Source organism: Malaclemys terrapin, chromosome 1 (assembly GCF_027887155.1).
Source record: "Malaclemys terrapin pileata isolate rMalTer1 chromosome 1, rMalTer1.hap1, whole genome shotgun sequence".
NCBI lineage: Eukaryota > Metazoa > Chordata > Testudines > Emydidae > Malaclemys > Malaclemys terrapin.
Window position 1 is genome coordinate 7,235,602 of NC_071505.1, and position 26,128 is coordinate 7,261,729.

The following is a 26,128-nucleotide window of genomic DNA, read 5'->3' on the forward strand; positions in this document are numbered from 1 at the left end:
CCCATGGCTAATACCACTAATCTTGCAAGTAGTGTTATGGGAACTTTTCTTTAAAGTTAGAGTATAAAATATAATCACTATGTATGCATGTAAATCACTAAAAAAATAAGTCTGATACATAATAAAAAAGAATAATTAACAATTAAATAGGAAGCTGACATCTTGACAACCTGCTGAAGCATATTAATTCTGAGAAAAGTCAGGCCCTGTTAAACCATTGAAATTCAAAGACCGTCTCAAAGCTGTTTTAAGATAATTGTTGTTTATTTTTCACAAGTAACTGAAAACCCTGTAAATTAACTGGAAAAAATATGCACACACAGAGAGATGCATTTTAATGGGGTAAAATTCTGCTCTCAGGAGCTTTGTCTATTGTAATATAAAAGGGCTAGGGGCATCATTTGCTATGGTGACTGACCCCCTGACCTTGGTTCTCCAACTTTTCATAGGTTCCTATGCTCCACTTCCCCCCACCCAATTCTGCAACTTTGCAAAACATAATATAATCACAGATAATGTTCTATATGTGTTGCCCCTTCCTCACCCATCCAGAATTTTTCTGAAATGCTGCAGAATGCTGCAAGGTCAGGAAGAGGTGGTATATTTCAAACATTTCTTTACGTTCATTTAATTGCATGCAACAACAGACTATTCTCAAGGAAGACACCATAGAAATCGACAGAGTTATCTTGAAACAAGAGGGAGAAGTTAAGCCCTTAATATTTCTTCCCCAGACATTGGAAAACACTGCAAAGTTCAAAGAGGATCTAAAATCATCAAAGCAGGGTACTAGGACCTTTAATCTTCAGCACCATCCAGGACAAGTTATAAATCCATGGTGTACAAAGTCAGTACATAAGATTTTACTCCACTTTAAAGGTTTTTGTCATTGATAAATGGGCTGTTTTAGCTCATTAATCAGGGAAGATTGTAGGGCCCTTGAATGAGAAACAAGTCTATCATAAAGAAAGAAGATGCCCATTCCAAGGACAGACAAGGTGGATGAGGCTTCTGTTGGTGAGAGAGAAGCTTTCAAGCTTACACAAGAAGAGCTCTGTGTAAGCTCAAAAGCCTGTCTCTCTCACTAACAGAGTTTGGTCCAATAAAAAGATATTACCTCAAGCACCTTATCTCTCTAATATCCTGGGACTGACAGAGCTACAGAGATTCCAAGGAGAGGCAGTTGTAAAAGGTGGCTGTTCACTCAGGGTTTGATCCAGCTGCCTTTGAAATTAATGGGATCCTTTCCATGAACTTAATTGGGAACTGAATCAGGGCCCTAAAGCTTTTACATATTTTTAGAGGGGCATGCCCAGCATCTATTCTGTCCATACATATCTCTAACACTTTGACATAGGATGAACTATTCACTGCAAGGACATTTTCAGGTACCTATTCACCTTTTTCTTACCTGTACTGGGTTTCTTAACAGATTAAGCACTCTGAGGAGAGGCAGGTCTTCAATATATTCCAGCTCACCCAGTTCAGAAATCTAGTTATTCGCAGAAAAAATGATATCAGTAAAAAGCCACATAGCGTAAGATAACTATGGGGAGAAAGCATCTCGGTGCCAAACTAAAATGTGGACAGGAAAACCCCACTACACCTACCAATGGTGTACACATATCCACGGCATGCAGTAACACACTTCTTGTCACACAACTCAAGTAGCTTCCATAATGCTTGGGTGGCTTGCTTAGGCAGCTTGCTTAGGCAAGACCGGATGGTTATTTTAAAAGACATAGTTCTCTCCAATCTTTTGCATAATATCTTGCCAAACCGCAAAGTGCCCAATTTATTTTTTTGGAGACACTGGAAATACACTAAGAACCACCACCACATTTCATACAGGCCATTAAACAAACCGCTATCAGATAGTAGTACTTTTGGCTGAAGTGAACTAGCCAGACAATGGGGTGCCCTGAAAGACTGCGGCTTGCAGTCAGTTCCTGAAGGTTTAGAGTCACAAGCAGGAAAAAATCTCCCTTTCTGTAAAGGACTTTTTTTTTCATTTGGTGTCCAAAGCAAAGTCATAGTGAGGGCCCTCACTCTAAAACCTGCGTGATTGGCTGCTTTTGACTGCTAAGACCAATCACAGGACTTGACAATTAAAACAAGACATGCATACATTATCTGTGTTGAAAAACAACACAAGATACTGAATGATTCTGAATAGATGCACCAATAGTGGATTTGTGTGTAGAATGACACCTAATCAGGAAGTCACCCCACCCCCTATTATCTGCACATGCAAGTACTCATTTGTGCACACAATTATCCCTTTGCCTATGCAATCAGACATGTTGCATTCACAAGTATGGATTTTTTTGCACATACATTTTTTGCAGATAAGACCATTATGCCCACTTTTGAAAAATTGGATTGTAAATTGTCACAGTGGGAACCAGTTAATGTAAATCTTTTAAATCATTCTGTACTATTTCAAAAATGGTATCTTTGCCTACTTATTTCACTTTATTTTGTATGGGTGCTTTATATTTTTATAGAGTCCTGAACTGATGCTGTGATGGTGTGCGGGTTTGGTTTGTACCACTTCTGAATTGTGAATGATTTTATTAAATTGTGTCATGAATCTACTATGTCATGAAAAGCTTATAGGCATGTAGATCCACTGTGAGTTAGCAGGGCTGTGTCATGTCTCTTCTAGGCCAGAGACAATGGTGAGTGCACTGAATGATGTTCTATTCAAATACCTTGAGCAAATGGGTTTGCTCGAGTTGGGAGAAGACACTTCCCCCGTTTGTCTGAAGATGGGGGAGGTTGAGAGCAGTGAGAAATTACCAAAAGGCAGAACAAAAGAAGCAAGTGACCCTAGCAGGAGTCTATAAAGGGATTCACTGGGGGGGAATGAACAAACTGGGCCTGAACGCCATTTTGTACCAGATTAAGATGAGGGAGGCAGCTGCAGGGGCAGGATAAGCAAGGGGGCAGAGGACCCTGCCCGCCTGAGAGAACACAGATGATCCTCCAAGGATTCTCAAGCGAAGGAGGAGCTAGTGAGGGACATTGTGTCTAGAGTATTTTATTGTTTGTGTGATCTGTACTTAGGGTGGCCACTCGCACTTCCTGGAATACTGGACATTCTGGTGCTTCTGGGAATGGCGTGGGCCTACCTCCGCCAGTATGACCCCACCTCCACCAGTGTAACCTTACAAGCACAGTACATGCGAGGTCAAGCCGCAAGGGGGTGTCATTTTGAACAGCGCACTGCCTTGTCCCCACCAGCATGACCTCGCACGCATGTTGTATGTGAGGTCATGCCAGCATGGGCAGAGACAGAAACTATGTCCAGTTTCATCTCAGCACTGGACAAGGGACAAAGATTACAAAAGCAGGCCAGTCCAGTTTAAAATTGGACAAGTGGCCTGCTGGTCTGTACTCACCTGTGCTTTACATGATTAAATATAAAATGAATAAAGTTAATCGACTGAACAAGTGCGGGTGTGTTGACTGCGTCACAACTACTGCATGCCCTTGAGAGAGCTAAACTGTAAACCAGAAGCATCACACCTTTTGGGTACAGTTCTGGGAGGGGTTTGTGTTTAAACACTGGAGAGTCTGAAGGGTCAGCACTGTGCCCAGAAGGGCTAGGAGGGTAGACAGCAGATTTCAGCATTCAGAGCGGGGTGCCAGATAGAAGGTCTGCACCCTGAAAATGTGCCTCGGAAGCCAGAGATTGGGGTGAAGGCTTGACTCTGTTTGGGCTCAAGGAGTTTAACACACCCCAAGTGATCCAGAACTCAGAGGCTTGGATTTTCCTCCCAGTAGGCCTAGTGGGTGGCCAGAGGGTTGCACACTAGGATCTCTGACAGACGCATTTAGCTTCTCTCTCAATATAGGATTCAGAGAACACAGACCAGCTGTTTCAGACATTTGAAGCTTTCATTCAGTTCAAGCTTTTCTGAAATTGAATTTTGGGGAACAAGGACTCTCAAAATTAACCAATTAAAAACAAGTTGCATGACGCAGCTTTGGACACCAGGCTTTGCTGCTGAAATTGTGCTGGATAGCGTTTACTCAGTGTTCAGCCAACTGTCAGACAACTCCTGATAACAGGACCTCCTGCCCCACCTGGCCTCTTCTTAGTTTCTGCAACCCCTTAATGATTCCCTCTTGAGATGCTAAAAGCTTCTTGATCTTCCTGAAGAAAAATAAGTACGTGAGTCAGTTCACCTGGAAATGCATCATCTCTGGAGCACACAAAGCTGCTTGTGCTACAGGCACACTTTACTCCAGTGTCCATGTTGCTGCAGTAACAATGTCACTATGTTTTGATTGTGGCTACATTAAAAAATCCTCCTATTTTATATAATAGGATTCTGATTTCTCTTTTTATGCAGGAATATTAAGCATCTGCTGAAAGGTAGTAATTGCTGTACCTTTTGCATTATATTTTCCAGACCTATTCTTTTGATACTATGGATGAAGAGTTCCTACAGAATAGTACTTAAAGGAAAAATGTCCCACTATGGTGAGATAACACAGGTGCCATTACTGATTACAGAGCAGTTAACGAGATACTTGTCTTTAAAACAGACATACTGGGCATTTAACCAAGCTAATGTTATGCTGTTGTTCCGAGTTTTGTTGAATCATGAATTCAGGAAGACTGAAAGGGCCCAGAACAATATCATCTCTGGATAGTTATTTTAACCTCTAGATATATACAGTTCATGAAGTGGTAGCTAAAGATTTCCCTACACCAGTGGTTCCCAAACTTGTTCCGCCGCTTGCGCAGGGAAACCCCCTGGTGAGCCGGGCCGGTTTGTTTACCTGCCGCGTCCGCAGGTTCGGCCGATCACAGCTCCCAGTGGCCGCAGTTCACTGCTCCAGGCCAATGGGGGCTGTGGGAAGTGGCGGCCAGTACCTCCCTTGGCCTGCGACGCTTCCAGCAGCTCCCATTGGCCTGGAGCAGCGAACCGCGGCCACTAGGAGCCACGATCGTCCGAACCTGCGGACGTGGCAGGTAAACAAACCGGCCCGGCCTGCCAGGGGCTTTCCCTGCACGTGTGGCGGAACAAGTTTGGGAACCATTGCCCTACACTGTCCCATCAATGTGTCCTACCTACCTCTGGGATGAGAGGAACACTCAGTCTCCGTGGCCTCATGGCAAAGGGAAACTCAAAAGACTCCCCTGATCAGAAACCTGCCTAGAGTACTGTTGCTCTATCCCAGCAATGATTGTTATACTAGACACTTCTGAAGGCTCCTGGAATGCACCTGTGCCTGAGAAAGTTCCAAGTGACGCTACATGATGGGACATGGCCTCCCATAAACCAACAATTCCTTCCAAAGGCCAAAGCAGCAAGTCCGAATTCCTTGCTTCTTATTTTGTTGGACACTGTTTATTCCCCTAGATAGGGGTTTTCCCCCTGGAAATAGATAATTTATTGTTTCTTGGTTCTGCACCCTAATATAGTTTTTAGAGGGAAATTTTCCCATAAAATCTTTCTTACTTTCTATATATGGCAGAACCTGCAAAGATCATAGGGATCAAGGCAAACCCCTCTTACAGCTCTAAATTCTCTATTTAGAATTTAGAGCTGTAACCACTGTCTAAGATATCTAAATGAGGGCCATAGATCACAATGCTGCTCCATTTGTCTAGGGATTAAAGTTCAGGGACATAAGAACCATGAGTCCTGCCTGCGATCCATTCAGATGGAAGAAGCCATGAACACTTTGAGGACTGATTCAGAGTCAGAACTGGTTCCAGACCTTTCTTCCAACCCTTGAAAGTGGGAGAAGATGAAATCCAGCGTGATCATTTGTGATAACAGAGAAACCCTGCTCTGCAGTAGTAGGTCATATGGTTTGGAATTTTTAATCAAATACATTGACTCTAATGCCATTGTCAAAAATAAAACATCAGCCACCTAAGATACTGATTGAACACCGAATAGTTTAATGCAACATTTTCAGGTAAATGAAATTTTAGATTTTACCAATGTTAACAATATTCCCTTAAAGTCTCTCTAGAGAAGGAGATATTGGAAAGGTGGCAATTCATTGCTCAGTTCAGTAATATTTCATTAAAAGAGGACATAAACGAAATGTTGACATAAACGAATTAATAACTTCTGCCTGCTATAGAGAACAAAGAGAACTACATGAGGCAACGGAGGCTGCATTATTAATGCTAATGATGACCATACTATAGTTAGCATCCTGCCTTGTGTGATTTTAAACACTGACGTGTCTTTAAACGTTGACCTGAATATGATGCTATAAAGAGAATTCACAATGGTTATGTTAACACTTGTAGGTGTATCCTGAAAATTGGGAGAATAATCTGAATATTTCAATTTACAGTTTTTATTGTTGGTTTTTATTTGCCTACATTTTAAAATTCATAATTTCAGGTGGGTTAAGATCATAACCACAAAGTCTTGGCTTTGATAGGAGAATGACTTATCCATTGAAGTAGGCAGTGTTGTAGCTGTGTTGGTCACAGGATATTAGAGAGACAAAGTGGGTTAGGTAGTATTATTTATTGAATTCACCAGAAGATGGTCCAATAAAATATATTACTTCATCCACTGAGGGTCTTTTCTGAAATTAAAGACCTTTAGTGTCTCTGATCTGCTGGGTTAATGGGTTAACCGTTGCCTATAGGACCCAGAGTTCAAATCCTTGTTAAGATTACAGATATAAAAGAGCTGGATGGTCTGATCCATTTATCTGTATAACGAAAGCCATTTTACGGTATGCATGACTGGTATTCTCTGACAGAGGCCCAGGGAGAAGCTCACATATTTTAAGGTAAGAAGGGATCATCATGATCATCCAGTCTGACCTCCTGCATGTTGCAGGATTGAGGGACATTGGCAAGATCTGTTGGGGCTGGGGGCTGGAGTAGCTAAGGTATAAGTAGAGGTTCTCTGGCACAGCTGGATGGAAGAAGGCAGCACAGCCATTTAGAGGCGCCAAATTTGTGATTTCCCTGGGGGGTGCTGGACCACCACTCCATCCCAGGCCCTGCCCCCACTCCACCACTTCCCCCAAGCCCTACCCCCATCCCGCCTCTTCCCATCCCCAATCCTCCCCCACAGTGCCTCCTGCACACCGCTGAACAGCTGATCATGGTGGGCGGGAGGTGCTGGGTGGGGGGGCGGAGCTGATCTGGGCTGCCAGTAGGTGCTGAACTGCCACTATTTTCTTCTGTGAGTGCTCCATTCCCATAGCGCCCACAGAGTCAGCACCTATGCAGCCATTCCCTGCAATGTGATATCCCTGTGGTATCCACTCTAGGGAATGTGTCCGTCCTTCACAATCATGAGCACGAAATGCTCCCGAAGAGTTACCCACATAAATAGAAATTAATCCAAGCAATTAAACAAGAGCAGGGAGTAAGGTGCTACTCAACATAAGTAAGGGTGGAAGAATGGGTTATAAAGTGAAAGCCATTTCTTTCTTGTAGTGTTATGGGATTTTTGATTTGAACTTCGAAGAGCTGAATTTCAGAAAGAGACAGTAAAGCTAAAAACAATTCAGATTAGTATGCAGGATGTTACCTGATTATTTTCTAGGTTGATCACTTCTAGTAGATCATGTTCCTCCAAACCTTCTAAGCTACTGATTTTATTACTGGACAAGTCCAAGTTCTGGAGGACTTTCAGGTCCTCCAAACCAGTTATCTTCTCAATCTGGTTAGAGCACTGAAAATCAATCCAAAGTATATAATAAGTCTTTACAAGCTTTCATAGGTGAAAAAAATATTTCTGATGAAGAACAGCATCCTAGTGTCTAAATGGGTAATTTCTGTGTTCACTTTAAATACCATTTCTCTTCTCCTAGGTCTTGTATACATTAGCATTGCATGAAAGTAACATTGTCCCTCATATTAACCCGATCCTTATCTTGAGATGCCAGTTTATAATTTCTCATTTTGCTCAAGAAGTAACAAATCCTGACTGGTTTATCTTCAGTGCACTACCTTAAGTAGCATGCATGTTGGTGCAGCGTGTCAGTAAAATAAACAGGACCCTGATTTTCTCTGCAATTTCATAGCCATGGAAGTGGCTACAGAATCCCGTCACCACTGTAGAATTGTGCCCAGAAGCCAAGCTTTCATCTATTACAAATTATGTTTGTTACCTATATGGCTGCAAAAAAATCAAAATGTAAACTGTACATAAACCAATACACTCTTATTTTCCTGAGTCTGCAGGCAACCCGAAACAATAGCTCTCTGATGTGTCAACTTATCCTATTCACCTCAGTGGGTGTTATCCTAAGGAAACCTCTAGTTTAGGTAGTATCTTACTCCATTAATACCACCACTGAAATTATTGTAAGGAAACATATCAGAATCTGGTAGTTGGGATTGCTTGGTGCTTTTGAGGCCCCTAAAGTAGCTTTTCTCTGTACACCACACAAGGCCAGATTCCCCTTTCTCCAGGAGAGAAGAAGAGATGAAAAGGTCACATGTTTCTGAATAGGTTCCAGGTAGTTTCATTTCTTGAAGCCCAATCAATCATACAGCCATCCCTATTACCAACTCCTAGCATGGTATAGCATGCTAGCTTGTGCGTTAATCTTGGGCCCCAATTACTGTAGCTACCGAGATGGGCTCTCCACCTGACACAATCTGTAATCATAACCTTGAAAGCTACGCATCTCATTCCACCAGTGTCACTTTATGCTGAAAGCTATTTGGGAACTTCAAATGCTATTAATAAATATTTAGGAACTAGAGAAATAAATAAATAAACGGATTGCGATGTTGATCCGGTTGTCTGCCCTTGACATTTTTCCTGACTTTTAAATCTTTGATCGGGCTATTAATAGCAAGGAGCCGCTCCCTTCCCTTCCTCTTCCTCATGAGACTTCTGTTCAATAAGGTACAGCTAAGAGTGGTAGTTGCAAAGTGCTGTGCAAATGATACACACAAAATTCTGTGCACCAAAGGGATTTGTGTGGGGAATCCTCTTTTGGAAAGTGTAAACTTCCTCAGCATCCAGTTCATTACAGCACTACTCATTATTTTTTTGCAAACAAGGGCAGAATATGGGCTCTTTGGCTTATCTAAGCAGTATTTACAATTACTGACGCTCCTTCCTCTGAACTTGAGACCTTTCTATTTTCTTTCCGAAAGAGCTCAAGAGGGAATGGGAAAGAAAGCTGAATCAAAGGGAAAAAATAACCCTTTTCTGCCACGTACAGTCTCTTTGCATCTTAATTGAATTTGTAAAAGAAGACACTACATTGAAATTTCACTATTTATATCATTTTTATGTGACTACCTACTTTGCTGATTAAAGAAAAAAGAGAAGTCTTTATGTGAGCAGTCACAGTAGCATGGAAATACAGAAATACAGAACGTGGTCATATTAATAATGCTTTGCAGTTTCATAGCAGTTCTCACCTTCAAAACATTTTCAAATACAACTAATAAGGTATAAGTGTTATTAGCCCCTTTTACAGATGGAGAAACAGAAACAGAGAAGTTAAGTGACTTGCTCTGTTTCTACTTAAGGAAAAGGATGAATAAGTATTTTTAAAACAGTATAAAGAGAAAAGAGATCTTTCTGAAAATTTAATTTTCAACAAGTTTATAATTCATTTCAGTGATTTTAATATACGATTTTTCTCAATCTGAATCAATCTTTTCTACTTCCACTGAGAGCCAGAGCTCCAGATTCATTGGCACTGAGCGATTTGCAAAGAATGGTATGCCTGAAATACAGGAGTGCTCATTACTTTGTCCACTATTAATTATGAACACATTTTAGCGCATATTAAAATAAGCTAATCAGTTAAAGAAGTGAAAGGAACAATTGCATTTGACTTATGTAAGACTTAACTATTCTTTTCTATACTACAGTGCCATTTTGTACTTTAGCACAGAAAAACAAGTTAAAAATGTTATGGACATAAAAATAAAGAACTTGCTTTACATGACACACTTACGTATTTATTTGCTCTTGAGGTGTATAAACTTAAGCATGTACATATGTATTTTCAGATCAAGTTCTTTTAGATATCAATTACATTATTTTAAAGATCATAATTACAAAGAAAATTAAATGAAGAGGTGGAAAAATGTACTTTGTGCTTTTACAATGACTTAAAAGCACACTTTCAGCTCATATTTAAAAATATTCTTACCTATGTTTCTAACACCACTTACAGCTATTACTACTTAGCATTTACGTAGTAATTTTCACTGAAGAATCACAAAGGGCTTTACAAATAAGGCTAGGTATTATCCCCATTTTACAGAAGGGGAAACTGAGACACAAAGGCACACTGAGGTAAGTGTGATTTAGTTGGGGATTGGTCCTGCTTTGAGCAGGGGGTTGGACTAGATGACCTCCTGAGGTCCCTTCCAACCCTGATATTCTATTCTGTGATAAGTAAACCACATAATGTCAGAGTCAGGAACAGAACCAACGTATCCTGAAATAAGGCCCATGACCTATTAATTGGGTCATGCTGCCACTCTGACTTCAAGAGCCTCAAAATAAGTTTCCTTCTATAACTGATGTTATTAACTTACTGAATTTTACTCAGGGTGAAGGGATAGCTCAGTGGTTAGAGCATTGGCCTGGTAAACCCAGGTTGTGAGTTCAATCCTTGAGGGGGTCACTTAGGGAGTTGGGGCAAAAAATCAGTAATTGGTCCTGCTAGTGAAGGCAGGGGGCTGGACTCGATGACCTTTCAAGGTCCCTTCCAATTCTAGGAGATAGGATATCTCCATTAATTTAAAAAATTTTTTTTTTTTTTTTAAATATAGGCTGGGCAGTTTCCCTTTCACCCCTCATATCCTAGCACAGTGCTACTGTAAACCAAAACAACTTTGCAAGGGAATGTCAATTTAAAAACATCACTGTTTTAATTAATTAATTTCTTCTATATACATCTGATTCTTTCAAAATAAAGTTTTGATTCTTTCAAACATTATATTTAGGGCCCACACACTGTTGATATTTTTAAATTCTAAAAGGGTTACCAAAGAGAAAATGAGATAGGACATTACTAAAACAGTATATAGTACAAAAGCAAAATTTTAACCAAAGTTTACTTGTGTCCACTATAAACAGACCTATGGAAACCAGACGACTTATCATAAATACATTTCTTAAGGAGCTGAACAAGGCCATTTGAAGAAGAGAGCTTTTAATAAAAAAATTAACTCATCACTTACCAGACAGAGTATTTTGACAGGTAAGTTTTTCAAACCACTGATTGTAGTGATCCTGTTGTGTGCCAAGCTAAGGAAAGTCAGACTACGGCATTTCTCTAGCCCTTTGATCTCCTCTATATTATTATCTATGCATCAGTGTTGCACTTAAGGAAAATAATCACATACAAAAAAATCATAGCAATATTTAGAACTAAGTTAGCAGGTCGGTCTCTCTTTCTCATACACAGACGTTCATTTTACTAATACACTGTCTTCCTCCTTCCAGTGTAACTTATTTGTTTCAACCACCATTTACATCTTGTCTCTCAAGCCCGAGCCCCAATCCTGCAACTGCATGCACGTTCTTTACACCTGTTGGGAGGTCCATTGAAGTCAATGGGGCTCCACACATGTCAAGTCAGTTGCAGGAGCCAGGACTCAAGATTATAAATTCTTTGAGGCAGAGACCATACTTTACTATATGTTTGTGCAGCACCTAGCACAGTGAGACCCCATAGCATTACTTCTCAGACCATAATAAGTATAATATACATTATCCATGATATTATGTGGGTATTCAAATTTTTACTTGAATTTGAAGTAAGTTATAACAGTTTCAGTGATGACTCTGTGTCCAAGTGGTGGTGACTGTGTCATTTTAATTTAATTTAAAGTAAAGCAAAGGCAAAACTAAACATATCATTGTCATAACTATAAAGGGAAGGGTAACAGCTCTCCTGTGTACAATACTATAAAATCCCTCCTGGCCAGAGACTCCAAAATCCTTTTCCCTGTAAAGGGTTAAGAAGCTCAGGTAACCTGGCTGACACCTGACCCAAAGTACCAATAAAGGGACAAGATACTTTCAAATCTTGGGGGGGGGGGAAGGCTTTTGTTTGTGCTCTTGTTAAGGGGGTTGTTCGCTCTTGGGACTAAGAGGGACCAGACATCAATCCAGGTTCTCCACATCTTTCTGAACAAGTCTCTCATATTTCAAACTTGTAAGTAAACAGCCAGGCAAGGCGTGTTAATTTACCTTTGTTTTCTCAACTTGTAAATGTACCTTTTACTAGGGTGTTTACCTCTGTTTGCTGTAACTTTGAACCTAAGGCTAGAGGGGGGTCCTCTGGGCTCTTTAAGTTTGATTACCCTGTAAAGTTATTTCCATCCTGATTTTACAGAGATGATTTTTACATTTTCTTTAATTAAAAGCCTTCTTTTTAAGAACCTGATTGATTTTTCCTTGTTTTTAAGATCCAAGGGGGTTGGATCTTGATCCACCAGGAGTTGGTGGGAGAAAGGAGGGGGATGGTTAATTTCTCCTTGTTTTAAGATCCAAGGGGTTTGGATCTGTATTCACCAGGGAATTGGTGAAGAGTCTCTCAAGGCTACCCAGGGAAGGGAATTAGCATTTGGGAGTGGTGGCAGCGGACCAGATCTAAGCTGGTAGTTAAGCTTAGAAGTTTTCATGCAGGCCCCCAGATTTGTACCCTAAAATTCAAAGTGGGGAAGCAGCCTCGACAATCATATAAGACCAAATTGGAATCAGACACTTTAAAAACAAGAGAATATAAATAAGAAACCCAGCTACAAAACTCCAAAGTAGATTAAGCAGGATGCAGAGTGATGCCTTTATGCAATCACATGGGGCAGCAATATTTCATTTTAATGTATATGAGAGAATGATACCACCGTCCGAAAACTGGGATAGCGACATTTTTTTGTAACACAGCCAACCACATTTCAAACCTTAGATGCCTGTAGACAAATGATCAGATTATTTTTTCCCTGCCAGAACCATACCAATAATTCTAATAAAATGCAATTAGAGGAGCTGCATTTATCCTACAAGGGTAATGAAAGAAAATACAATCTTGTTATAAGAACACAAGAACATCCATACTGGGTCAGACCAGTGGCCCATCTAGCCCAGTATCTTGTCTTCCAACAGTGGCTGGTGCCAGATGATTCAGAGGGAATGAACAGAACAGGGCAATTCATCGAGTGATCCATCACCTGTGATCCAGTCTCAGATTCTGGCAGTCAGAGGTTTAGGGACACCCAGAGCATGGGGTTGCATCCCTGATCATCTTGGCTAATAGCCGTTGATGGACCTATCCTCCATGATCTTCTCTCATTCTTTTTTGAACCCAGTTATACTTTTGGCCTTCACAACATTCCCAGGCAACAAGTTCCATAGGTCGACTGTGTGTTGTGCTGAACAACCAGGGTTTGGCCAGTTTTTGCCACACACACCCTAACACAGTTTGGCCCAATCTGCACTGACAGTGTCAAACTATAACTGAACCCCAACACCATGTTCTAGCCTAGATTCCTACCTAGTAGGATCTATCATTTTATAGGGCCTATGCTAGACTGCTTGACATGTTTTGAAAAGTGCGCTCAGACCACAATAGAATGTAGGGCTGGAAGAGACCTCAAGAGGTCATCTAGTCCATCCCCCTGTGCTGAGGCAGGATTAAGTGTACCACACTTGGTAGTTGGACAGGGACTTTATGACAAAATAGGATTGCTCCTCTTCCTATTGAAGTCTATGGCAAAACTTCATTGGGCACAGTGGATCCAATCAATCATTGATTGCCACTAAGTAGAACACCAGCCTATTAGGGTCCAAGAGGTTACAAATGTATAATAAAAGGTGATCACACAAATAAGATGCTGAAAATCAGTCAGCACTAACAACCGATTTTAGAATCTTAATGACCCACTACAACTGCGCGCTCAGGTATTACTGCCGTAGTAAACTGTATTCCTTTCTGTTTTAGACCATTTCCTCTAAGAAGATTAATTTATAATCCTGTCAGGTATGTTTGTGTGTGCAACTGTCAGGAAAACTTGTAATGACCTTACCATTTGCATCACAGCTCATTGAAATATGGTAAGAGATGCTTAGTTACTGTCTGCTAAGAAATGCATCCCAAACACTTTCACCACTGTAAGATATTTAAGAAATGTTGTTTCATTTGTAGACTATAAGAACAGCTTGTTTTGGCTGCCATGTCTTCTGTGAGTTTTGCTTGACACAAGTTAGGAATGGTGCCATGTTGCATTTTAAACTCTGCATTCACGTTCTGAATTTCAAATGGTCCTGATGCACTCATACGCACAGTTGTTCTTCCCCTATTGCTGGCAACAAATCGAATGAATCAAATAAAGATACTGAACTGCTGCATTCAAAGCAAATGAAAAATCCTAATTCCTATTCAGATCAGTGATAACAACCCTTGACCCTTTTTTACTGGTCACATTATTTTTGCTTTGCAATAGGAAATTTGAATGGCGTCTCGGTGCCATTCTCCAACAAGAACTGTGTCACCTGTACACCTTGTGAAACTTGTCAATAATGTAACCTGAAAACCCTGCGAATGAGCTAACCACCCCTGTAAGAAATAAGAATGCTGAAATAACATCCTTCAGTAATAGGGTTACTTGAGTATGGAAGACAAAGAACCAAAATGATACAGCCTGCAATCCCCTCCTCCTGGAACAAAGACTCAGGATGCAATTTACAAGGCAGGAGAAAAGAGGTTCCTAAGCCTTAGTAAGCATTTATAAGCTTACATGGGAATGCAAGAGAACAACATAGAGCACTAGATTAGACTGTGTCTACACTACAGACCCCTTACTGGCATGGCTATGGTAGTATAGCCCCCCAGTGTAAATGCGGTGTACTCCAAAAGAAGGAGGTTTTTAGTCCATGTAGGAACACCTCCTCTCCAAATCCCATTAGCTAAGCAGACAGAAGCACTCTTCTGTCTGAACAGTGTCTTCTGTGTCTATACTGGAGTTTTTGTCACACCCCTGACCAACACAGCAATGCCGATGCAAGTTTTAAGTGTGGGCCACGCCTTAGAAAAGTGTAGGAGAAGGAGAGCCTTCAGGAGGAATAAGGGCAGCTCTGCACAGCAAACGCCTTGGAAAAGCAGACAGTGGAGAAACGTAAGTATCTAACACATCCTTATCAGATCTCCACCAGAATGGGGTTTACTACCCCACAACCTGGGGTGCTCACAGACTGAAAGGTGTTTTTGAGAACAATTTGCACTGCATGTAGTCTTACCTCACATACGAGCACGATCTTATACACTGACATTTAATAGCCTTAACTTTCCTAGATTCTGTGGAAATCTGAAAATCAGTCCATTTTAGCTACTTTTGAGATTACCCAGCAGAATGTTTTTTTCAATTAAAGCAGCTCACCTGTCGCCAACTTGATTTTCAATCAAATTAAATCTACATAAACGTTGAACCGCCTTTAATGCTAAAGGGAACTTCCTGCCCATTAACTCTCCTTTGCTGTGACGCCTACAAAATCCTGACAACTGTTAAGCCATCGGTGTGCTGAGACTACTTCAAATCATGGTGATTAACACGGTCTGTTTCCTTGTACTCCCCCACCTGTCAGTATCCATCCATTGTCTCTTGTCTTATACTTGGATTGTAAGCTCTTTGGGGCAGGGACTGTCTTTTTGTCTGATTTTTGTCCAGCACCTAGCACAAAGGGGTCCTGGTCCATGAGTGAGGCTTGTTGTAATAATTGGGCCTACAAATTTACCCTAATTATGAGCTCAATTGTAACAAGTACATGACAGCTTATAAAACGTCACAATAACCCAGAACAACAAATGTTGATGGGAAAAGGTCGGAAAGAAAGTCTCCTTATGTTAATATCATGCTTGGTAAACCAGAAAAGTGTGCAACCAAAAATCAGTGAACCAAAATTGGTGTGTTGGAAACTAGACCTTGGTGGACAAAATAAAGAGGGGCTGGGCTATTCCCCTACCACTCCCCTTTGGGGTCCTTCAAGGAAGAGACTTTGGGAGAAAAATTGGCTGCGGGTCCAATCTTCACCATCATGGCTGCCACCCCCACCATCTCCTGGGACCCGGGAACTTCTACGTCTAATCCTGAGAGATGTCCTGACCAGGCCTAGCCAGAGAGAGGGACCCAGATGACATCGCCACCTTTGCTAGGTGCAGATGAATCCCAAACGCCACCGGGGATGAAACAGGATCAGACTTTAACAGCAGCAGCAGCAACAGCTCCAGTCTGTCTCAACTAACTTCTCTCTTCCTCAAACGGACAGTTATTATCATCTACCTAAGAGACTGTCAAACAAGGTTGTTTTTTTCTTTTAGAAACTCTCCAATGAAAAGGAATAAGGGATTATTAAAATGAAAGCCATATTTAACACTTCAAATATGTTAACTCTTTTTCCTTCTAAAGTTCAAAGGATTGTTAATTGTGTGTTTGCCATGGTACTAAGCAGGCTGAGGTCTCTGTATACAAAACCTCGGATCTTGTTTAACACTGTTTAATGTTGGACAGTGACTTGATTATGTTAACATCTTTAGCCCATATATTACATCTAAATTAATACCTAGGCTCCTAGGCTCAAGTAATTATTATTTATTATTCATATTAACATTAAATTCTCTCTTTCACAGGTGTGTATCATAAGAACAATCAGACTGGGTTATACCAATGGTCCATTTAGCCCAGTATCCCGCCCTGACTGTGGCCAGTATCTGAGCTGTAGAGGAAATGTACAGAACAGGCAACTTTGGAGAGATTCACCCCTGTCTTCCCCTCCCGGCTTCTCACTTATAGCTTAGGGAAATCCTGAATCTGAGCACAAAGGAGTTAAAGTAAACTCCAAAGATTACACTTCATATCCCAGTGCTGCAGCGAGCATTTGTTTATCATCTTTGCCATGTCTAGGGAGTACGACTCACGGCTTTCTTAGCTTTTCAGGGCATGAAGGTTTTTTGTTTTCCCTTGACAGAGAATTTGATCTTTACAAACACTCCTACCCACCCTGCCTTTATAAATATTAATGTTTTACTAAGTTCAAATCAGTTTCATCATTAGATTAAAAACTATTTCACCTTGCTTTTCAAAGCAGAATCATATGGTTGAGTGAAGCTACACAGTGAAGATGGACAGCTATTCAGAATAAACAGCCCTTCACAAAAACAACAACAAACCACCTTCTCCTGTTGTGGTTTCCACAAAGGATACGGTCCAATGTGAGTTTAGTAAGTGACTGGTATGCAGACAGATCTCGCATTTCAGGTATTTGATTGTATGAAAAATCCACCTCCTGAAGAGAAAAAGGACACACGAGGTTGCTTTCCTTTCTTCAGCACTTTCAGCTGCCCTGTGAAACTAACTGGCTTTTCCATTATGCTTGTGGTGGGGTTTGTAGACAAAATAAAAGGGTCATTAATATTAATACATGGTGAGACATAACAAAAGGGTTTTTTTATTAGATACATAACTCAAATTTTGGAAGCTTCATTAACTATTCTGTGTTCCTCCTACAGACAATATTAATGGTCCTGGCAATGATGCATAAAGATTAGAGATCAGGAAGGGAAAGCAGAGGAATCCATAGTGGTAGTGTTTCAAAACAATATCCAGATCTTTGTAACCCATAGTGGCCTATATCAACACAATAGCAGAGTAAGTGGACAGTATATGGCTATACGTCACATATATCTTTCACAGTACTGATTGGTACCAGTCAATCTGAAAAGTGAGAATTGATTCCATTCAAGATTTGATTCATTTGGCAAAATCTTAACCAGTATAATGAATTGTGTAAAATTCCATTCCCATAGTGTTTGGGGTTCAGGAATGTGAAACCAAATGAGAGGTGCAATTATTTTTTTAAATGGCAACCAGAATAAGATGGATGTGTAGGGGACAAAGGAAGTTTGATCTCTTTGCCTGGCCTAGTACAGAATCTAAATTATGTTTAAAAGGCCTCTTTGAATTCAAACCTGACAAAGAACATTTTTCACAACTTACCTTGAGATTTTTAGGTGGCTTGAAATCAAAGTATGTAGTCAGTTCATTATTGGAAGCGTCAAGTTCCAGTAAATAAGGCATATGACTGACACAAGACAGATCTATAACAAAGGGAAAACACCAAATTAAGTAAAATAATACATAGGGGAATACATAGATTACGGAGTCATAATGTAATATGGTAATTACACCCGCTAGCAACCAAAAATCAATTTTAAACCACGCAAGACATAGAGCAAGGCTTGGCCCACAGTAATTCAATGTATTAGCACCTCTTCCTACACAAAAGATACTTTGTGAACAATTCAAGACAGAGATAAATGCCCAATTCCTAAATCAAATCTCTATTTTTTAAAATTGGTTTAGTTTGCTATCATCCTAATTTAACTTTGCCACCCAGAGATAAAATTTTCAAAAGAGCCTTAGTGATTTATGAGCCTAAATCTAATTTCCAAAAGTGACTTAGGCTCTTTAGTCTCAGACAAGAGTGAAAATTTACCTTTAGATCAGTCACAAATCAATCTATCTTCCACACAGCATCACTCAAGCCAATTTTAAGAGTTATGTGCATAATAGCAGAGCAAGCGATCCCTCCCCCTCCCCCCCCCGAATTTAGATCTTAGTAATTATTTCATAAAAGGCATAATCTTAAAGGGGTCAAGAAAGGAGTGATTATCTCTTTGGAGAAGGGCCCCTATTCAGTTCAGGCATTTACTTGGTGCTCTACTTGGAAAAAATTAAAATGGGCACAGTGAGGTTGTGACAGTCACAGCGATGTACTGATCTCCAGCTCTCCCAATGTCTAAGTACTAAGGCAGAGGCTACATGATGCAGCAGGTTACCGCACAAGCCTTACTTATTTTTATTATTAATAATCGTGGACCAGGACCCCATTGTGCTAGGTGCTGTGCAAACACATAATAAAATGACATGAGGCCTGATTGTGATCATCATAAAAGCAGCACGCAATTTGGTACACTTCAGCCTCAGCTGGAAATCTTTGCTGAAGAGAAGCCCCAAGACTGGAATCGCTGTAAGATCTCCACCTTAACCTTGCACTAACATGGTTGTTTGTACTTTATGTCCAAATAATAAACCGGACAACAATCTTTACTTTCATGTTGCCTAGCATATGCTGGTACAGCTGTATGAATACCATCAGTAAATCATTCTCAAGGAGATGCAGCTATTGTATCACTCTACAGAGTTGGATTAGCAATGTTATTAATGTGTGGACAGGGTTTTATGATATTAAAGCTACACAGAACACTGTATTTTTCATCTTAAATGATTTTACAAGCCAAGAGTTTACTAGCGTACTTACTACATACCATTAATTTTATTGTATGAAAGCTCCAACTTCTCTAGGTGAATGTATCTGGAAAGAATGCTAATGTCACTTAAATTACGCCCCTGGGAAAATAAAAAGCAAAGAAGCTTTAATAACTCGCTGTGTAACCACACCCTGCTCTCTTAGGAGACATGGTAGAAGGAAGTGTCGATGAGACATCCACAGCTTCCTCCCGTGGACGCTGGGATCTGAGCCCACCAGAATATGATTACATAAAACAAGGTCTATTCACGCCCAAACCAGACACAAATGGGGAAAAAAGTCAAAGCAGAAAAAAAAAATGCAGTCATGAGAGATGGCTGCATCCAGAGGGAATGCCACAAAATCAGGCTGCATAAAAGAGGAATCTGTGGCGAGTCATCTTTAACTGGGTTCAGCTCTGCTAATCTCCTTGGACAACAGCAGTTGCCTCCCACCAGAGTGATGTTACAGGCTGTATTCCAAGGGGATTATCACCTCCCCCTCCTCCTCTGCTCTGACTGAGCAGAACAAGAGTTCTGTAGGAAGTTGCCCTGGAGACAGAGTAAAGAGGAATCCCTGACACCTACAGCTACAGCTGTTCCTAGTAGAAAACAAAGAGGGACTGATCCAGGAGTGAAGTCACAGCCTTTCAAAGGTCCCCACATAAGGCACAGAAGTGACAACTACAGAAGGTGAAAAGATTACGCCTGCCTCCTGAAAAAGAGGACATATCTTGCCACGCAGGCCATCGCCTGTTAAGAGTGAAACTCAGCTTAGGGTGACCCTTGGGAGTTGGGTGACCAGATGTCCCGATTTTATAGTGACAGACACGATTTTTGGCTCTTTTTCTTATATAGGCTCCTATTACCCCCACCCCCGTCCCGATTTTTCACACTTGTTGTCTGGTCACCCTACTTGTGAGCAGAGAACCACATCAGTGATCACAACGATGGCTCTGCTGAAAGATGTTTGTTCTTTGGTTGTACTCACTGAAAGCGACAGATTAAGGTAAACAAACTTGGCGCCAGGGGCTGAACGCCCCAGTTTGTACAGGGCCTCAGCCACCGTACCCTCATCCAGAACCCCATCAAAATGTTCCTGCAAAACACAAGAAGGACAGACACACTCTTAGATAGATTTAAAAACCCAAATTCTACACTGTTCAGTCCTACTGAAGTCACTGGGATTGCATGGGATGCAAGTCAGAACAGAACACAGGTTTTAGTTCCTCATGTCCCTGCTGTGGCACCATTTGCACCAGCTTTATACACCCAGAAAAACAAAATATTATTGGATATAACTTTAGCATTCAAAACACACTGGAACATACTGTACACTAGCTCCGAACTCTCATATGAGCAATAGAAAAGGCTCAAGTCAACATTTTCAAAAGGGGCCATTTAGTTTTCTGTACCTCACATTTCAGATGCTCAACTTTAGAAAGGGCTTGATCTGCAGAGGCGCTGAGTGCATGCATCTTCCTTAGACGTCAACTGGGTTATGAATGCTCAGTTCTTCTGCAGATCAGACCTAAAATATCTCAAGCTGGGTACTCAAAAATTAACACATCCCAAGAATCAATGGCCCCTTAACATTTTTTTGCCTGAGTAATGTGAAATCCTTTTCACAAAACAACCAGTCCTCTGCCAAAGGGGGTGGTACAGATGGCACTAGTGAACCAGTGCACAGGTTTAATGAGAAAATAAGCCAATGATTTGTGAAATTCCTATGAGCTTTGAGAAGCCACACAATGATCTCAAATCTAGGGACCAAGATAAATAATTTATCAAAGAGTAATAATGCAACTCCGAGCACCTCCTACAGCAATTGGAGCTACAGAGATTCTACAAGTTTCAGAGATTCTACAGCGGATGGCGCTACAAAGATATTTAAGACATGATTAAAAATATGAGGTGATAATGCCTTGGTGATGGGCAGATTGGAGACAGATGAAACGAAACAAATCCACTCCTTCCTGGGAACGTGTTGAACGTCAGGGCTGGGCACACGCACTGCACACAGCTATGCTGAGGTGCATTTGCTCTCCAGCATTAATTCAGCAATTTGCATGCCAGCCTGTTTTCTGCCCCTTTCTGGCAGGCAACCAGTAGGGTGCAGACGAAAACACACCCGCTCCCTATTGATGGAAGCAACACAGGGGAGGGAGAGCAGGGAAATAAACTCAACTTCAGCTATACCCCTCCTTCTGTCTGACACAGACACACATTGGGAGTGGGGGGAGTCACAAGAAAATTCATGATCGGATCCCCCCTGGCAGCGTAGGGTGATCAGAAGTCCTGATTTTATAGGGACAGTCCAGATTTTTGGGTCTTTTTCACATATAGGCCCCTGTTCCCCCCCACGCCCTGTCTCGGTTTTGTACACTTGCTATCTGGTCACCCTAGCCAGGCAGCGACACCAAGGGAGGGCACTGCCACCACCCAGCCAGCGGTCAACAGCTGCAGGCAGGCTGGCAGAGCCCCCCGCCCGCTACAAATAGCTGTGTAGACAGGGGGCTTTGGAGGTGCGGCTCCCACCCCGCTGCCCAGGCGGGAGAGCCCGAGCGGCCCCAGTCTGCCCCCCCCGAGCCGGGCGTCCCCACACCCGCGGGCCGGGGCGTGCCCCCAGCCGGGCTGAGTGTTCAGAGGGAAGGAGCTTCCCCATGGCCGGCAGGGCAGAGCTCGGGCCGCCCCCCCCGCCCAGCCCTGGGGCGGGGACCGAGCTGAACCTCCATGGGCTGCGGGTCCAGGTCCGAGTCCGAATCCGAATCCGAGTCCTCTTCCCCCGCCTGCGGCTCCGGCTCCGGCTCCGGGTAGCAGCCACTGAGCTGCGCCTGCCCGAGGCGGGGCCCGTCCCCAGGCGGCGTCGGTCCCAGAGGGACCCCGCCGAGGAGCTGGGCGGGGGAGGGGGGCAGCCCCCCCGTGCCGTCCTCCTCGCCCCCCCGCTCGGCCATGGGGAGCGGCGGGGGCGGGGGAGAAGGGGGAGGGGGGCGAGCGTGCTGGTGCTTCAGACTCGGCTGCCCCCTGGCAGGGGCCCGGTTGCCGCCATCTTGTTTACCAGCCCGTTGCTTAGGAAACGGGGCGCCGGCTCGCGGGGGCTCCTGGGAAAGCGGGAGCAAGCGGAGGCTGGGCGATGGAGTTCCCATCGCCAGGGAGAGCCATTGGGAAGCGGTGCATGCTGGGTGATGTAGTTCCCATCGCCAGGGAGAGCCATTGGGAAGCGGTGCATGCTGGGCGATGTAGTTCCCATCGCCAGGGAGAGCCATTGGGAAGCGGTGCATGCTGGGCGATGTAGTTCCCATCGCCAGGGAGAGCCATTGGGAAGCGGTGCATGCTGGGCGATGTAGTTCTCAGCGCAGCTCAGCTTGCCTACGCCTGGGCACTTGGCTCCCCCAGCCCGGCAGCAGAGCCTAACCAGCGTCCCTGCCCGGCTGGTGTAGGACTCAGGGCCAGTGCAAGGATATTTTGCACCTTAGGCAAAACTGCCATCTTGTTTACCCCACAGCCACCCCTCCCTCTCCCCCCGGAGCATCACTTATTATAAACTTTCAAAAATGAATACTGCATAGTGTGGCATTGTTCATTAGAATTAATACACATTCAGCTTGAAAATTTATTAATTTCATTATTTAGACTACATATTTAATGAAAATAAATGAATAACCTGATAGGGTGTGGGGCTGGCTGGCTTCGGGCAGGGCAGGGGATGCGGAGCTGGTTGGAGATGGGGTGTGGGGCTGGCTGGCTTCGGGCACGGGGGGCTGGCAGGGGCTGGCTGGAGACAGGGGAGTGCGGGGCTGGCTGGCTTTGGGCAGGGGGGTGCGGCAGGGGTTGGCTGGAGACAAGGGGGTGCAGCAGGGGCCGGCTGCGGGCAGGGTAGGGGGTGCGGGGCTGGCTGGAGGCAGGGTGGCAGGTACCAGGGCCATCCCTAGATATTCTGGGGCCATACGCAGCCCCCCCCCCACTGGGGGTGTGCTCCAGGCCTCCATGAGGGGGGGTGGGAGCAGGGGGCCCCAGGCTTTCTCGGTGGGGGCGGGAGCGGGGGGGCCCCAGGCTTCTGGGGTGGGCTGGCTTGGAGGGCAGGGGGGAACCACCCCCCCATCTCTCACTGGTGGCATGGCTGGGGGCAGGTCTCTGTACTTCCTGTCGCCGGTGAGTGCAGCCCCAGCCCTGCTGCAGAGATCAGGGGAGTGGGGGTGGGGCAGGGGCGGGGGCATCGCCAGAGCAGCAGGGAGCAACTAGAGTTGGCAGTGGATACAGGACAGGGTGAAAAACTGATGACATCTAAGCAACTTGCCCATGGTCACCCCAGGAGACCGTGGGAGGGCCAGGCAGTGAACCCAAGGCCTCTGAATGCCAGTCTAGGGTTTTAACCGCAAGGCTATCCTAACTCCTATTGTTTTTGTGGGGAGGACTGAAGGAGGGAAGGAGTAACTTTGGCGATTCTAAGTAGGTAGCTTAGTCATAAGGTGGTTTCCCCCCAACCCCATCAAAAATGTTCATTTTGAAAATGTTTGGATTTTGAAATCTAAAAATGTCATTTAAACAAATTACAACTTTCAAAAAAGGGGGAAAAAATCCATAAACAAAAGTTCCATGAGAGAGAAAGTGGGCGAGGTAATATCTTTTATTGGACCAACTTCTGAAGAGCTCTGTGAAACTCAAAACTTATCTCTTTCACCAACAGACAGTCCAATAAAAGATATTACTCATCCACCTGGTCTCTATAATAGTCTGGGACCAACACAGCTACAATAACACTGCAAACAAAAATTCTCTGAAAAGGCATCTGTTGAGACAAAACTGTATTTGGGTATTTTCAGTAACGTGGCTTCTATAGAATACATTTATTTTCAAATTTCCTTCACTTTGATTTAGCTTGGTAAATGGGGTAAACCAATCTTGTACCCATAATCAGCTTTGACTTTACTGACAGGTTTCAGAGTAGCAGCCGTGTTAGTCTGTATCCGCAAAAAGAACAGGAGTACTTGTGGCACCTTAGAGACTAACAAATTTATTTGAGCATAAGCTTTCGTGGGCTACAGCCCACTTCATCGGATGCATGCAGTGGAAAATACAGTAGGAAATATATATATTGTGATAGACCCAGGCCAGTTGGGTACAGCAGAATAGCAGAAGGCAGATATACTGGCCACTGGATTAACAGTTTTCTGTTCCCTGACCGACCAGAGCAGGGGCTATTCCAGGCTAATGAGAACACCTGACTCCAATTAACCTGCAAAGAGTCAGGTGAGGCCATTAAGCTAATGTGACCACCTGACTCTAATTAAGGCCCCACTGATACTATAAAAAGGGCTCACTCCAGTTAGGCAGAGTAGAGCCAGTGTGGCTGAAGGACTGGTTAATGAAGACACTCTCAAGTTATTGGTAAGGGAAAAGCAGGAGAGCTGTGGGGAAGTGATGCAGGGAAATGTAGCCACTGTGGCGGTGAAAGGTTGGCTGCCAACAGCTGCTATCATTAGGGTCCATGGGCCGGAACCCAGAGTAGAGGGTGGGCCCGGGTTCCCCCAACCCACCACTAAAGGAACATCTCCTGGGAGGGGAAGTCAGGCCCCTCTCAGGACAGGAGGTTAAACTGTTCTAAAACAAGCCCTAGGGACAACAGAGAGTGTGGGAGTTCTCTCCCCAACCTCCTTGCTGGCTTATGATGAAGAGGGCTCAGTAGACTGTAACCCTGGCCCTAGAGAGAGAAGGGCCACGTGGAGGGTCACAGAGAGCCACTGAGGCTAGCATATACCGCCTAGAAGCGCAGAACCTGCAGGGACAAGGTCAGAGCTCTGCCACAATATACACATACTGAGAACATGAAAAGGTGGGAGTTGCTCTACCAACTTTGGGGGGGGGGAGGGATAGCTCAGTGGTTTGAGCATTGGCCTGTTAAACCCAGGGTTGAGAGTTCAATCCTTGAGTAGGGCTGCTTAGGGATCTGGGGCAAAATCAGTACTTGGTCCTGCTAGTGAAGGCAGGAGGCTGGACTCAATGACCTTTCAAGGTCCCTTCCAGTATAAGTATATTTTTATATTTTAGCTCTAAGAAATTAATGTAATTACACACATTGAATCTATTTCCCCATGTTAAGTATCCTCACACCTTCTTGTCAAACTGTCTGAAAGGGGCTATCTTGATTATCACTACAAAAGTTTTTTTTTCTCCTGCTTATAATAGCTCATCTTAATTAATTAGCCTCTTAGAGCTGGTAGGGCAACTCCCACCTGTTCATGTTCTCTGTATGTATTCATATCTCCTTACTATATGTTCCATTCTATGCATCCGATGAAGTGGGCTTAGGCTCAAATAAATTTGTTAGTGTGTAAGGTGTCACAAGTGCAGTTTTTTTTTTTTTTTTTTTTTTTTTTTTACTTTACTATCTATCAGCATTAAACTTGACAGACTTTTTACAACTATTTTCCCATTACCGGTGGAGATCTCTCTCTCTCTCGGAACAAAAAGGCAAACATTTGAGACACAACCCAGCAGCTGGACCATGGATGAGATAAGCTGAAAATCTACATTGTAGTGGAAAAAAGAACAGGAGTACTTGTGGCACCTTAGAGACTAACAAATTTATTAGAGCATAAGCTTTTGTGGACTACAGCCCACTTCTTCGGATGCACTTTGGATGGAAGTGGGCTGCAGTCCACGAAAGCTTATGCTCTAATAAATTTGTTAGTCTCTAAGGTGCCACAAGTACTCCTGTTCTTTTTGCGGATACAGACTAACACAGCTGCTACTCTGAAACCTGTAATTGTAGTGGAAAGTCTTCACCAAAATGGAATGTCTATTAAGGATTTCAGGCTACATCATGGGGTGAAA

General features: G+C 43.1%; 1 protein-coding gene across 3 annotated transcripts in view; it reads right to left on the minus strand.

The window, feature by feature from the left end:
- Window positions 1–22,254, minus strand: part of LRGUK (leucine rich repeats and guanylate kinase domain containing) — a 77,195-nt gene extending 54,941 nt beyond the window's left edge. For all 3 annotated transcript variants that reach the window (XM_054015753.1, XM_054015744.1, XM_054015757.1), the window contains exons 1-8: window positions 22,024–22,254; window positions 20,286–20,393; window positions 19,315–19,396; window positions 17,984–18,084; window positions 17,192–17,273; window positions 11,171–11,295; window positions 7,536–7,679; window positions 1,412–1,492 (exon numbers count right to left, since the gene is read on the minus strand). In XM_054015753.1, the coding sequence (XP_053871728.1) occupies window positions 1,412–1,492; window positions 7,536–7,679; window positions 11,171–11,295; window positions 17,192–17,273; window positions 17,984–18,084; window positions 19,315–19,396; window positions 20,286–20,393; window positions 22,024–22,248 (948 nt within the window). In that variant the 5' untranslated portion in view covers window positions 22,249–22,254. The remainder of the gene's footprint in view (window positions 1–1,411; window positions 1,493–7,535; window positions 7,680–11,170; window positions 11,296–17,191; window positions 17,274–17,983; window positions 18,085–19,314; window positions 19,397–20,285; window positions 20,394–22,023) is intronic.
- Between the last annotated feature and the right edge of the window lie 3,874 nt (window positions 22,255–26,128).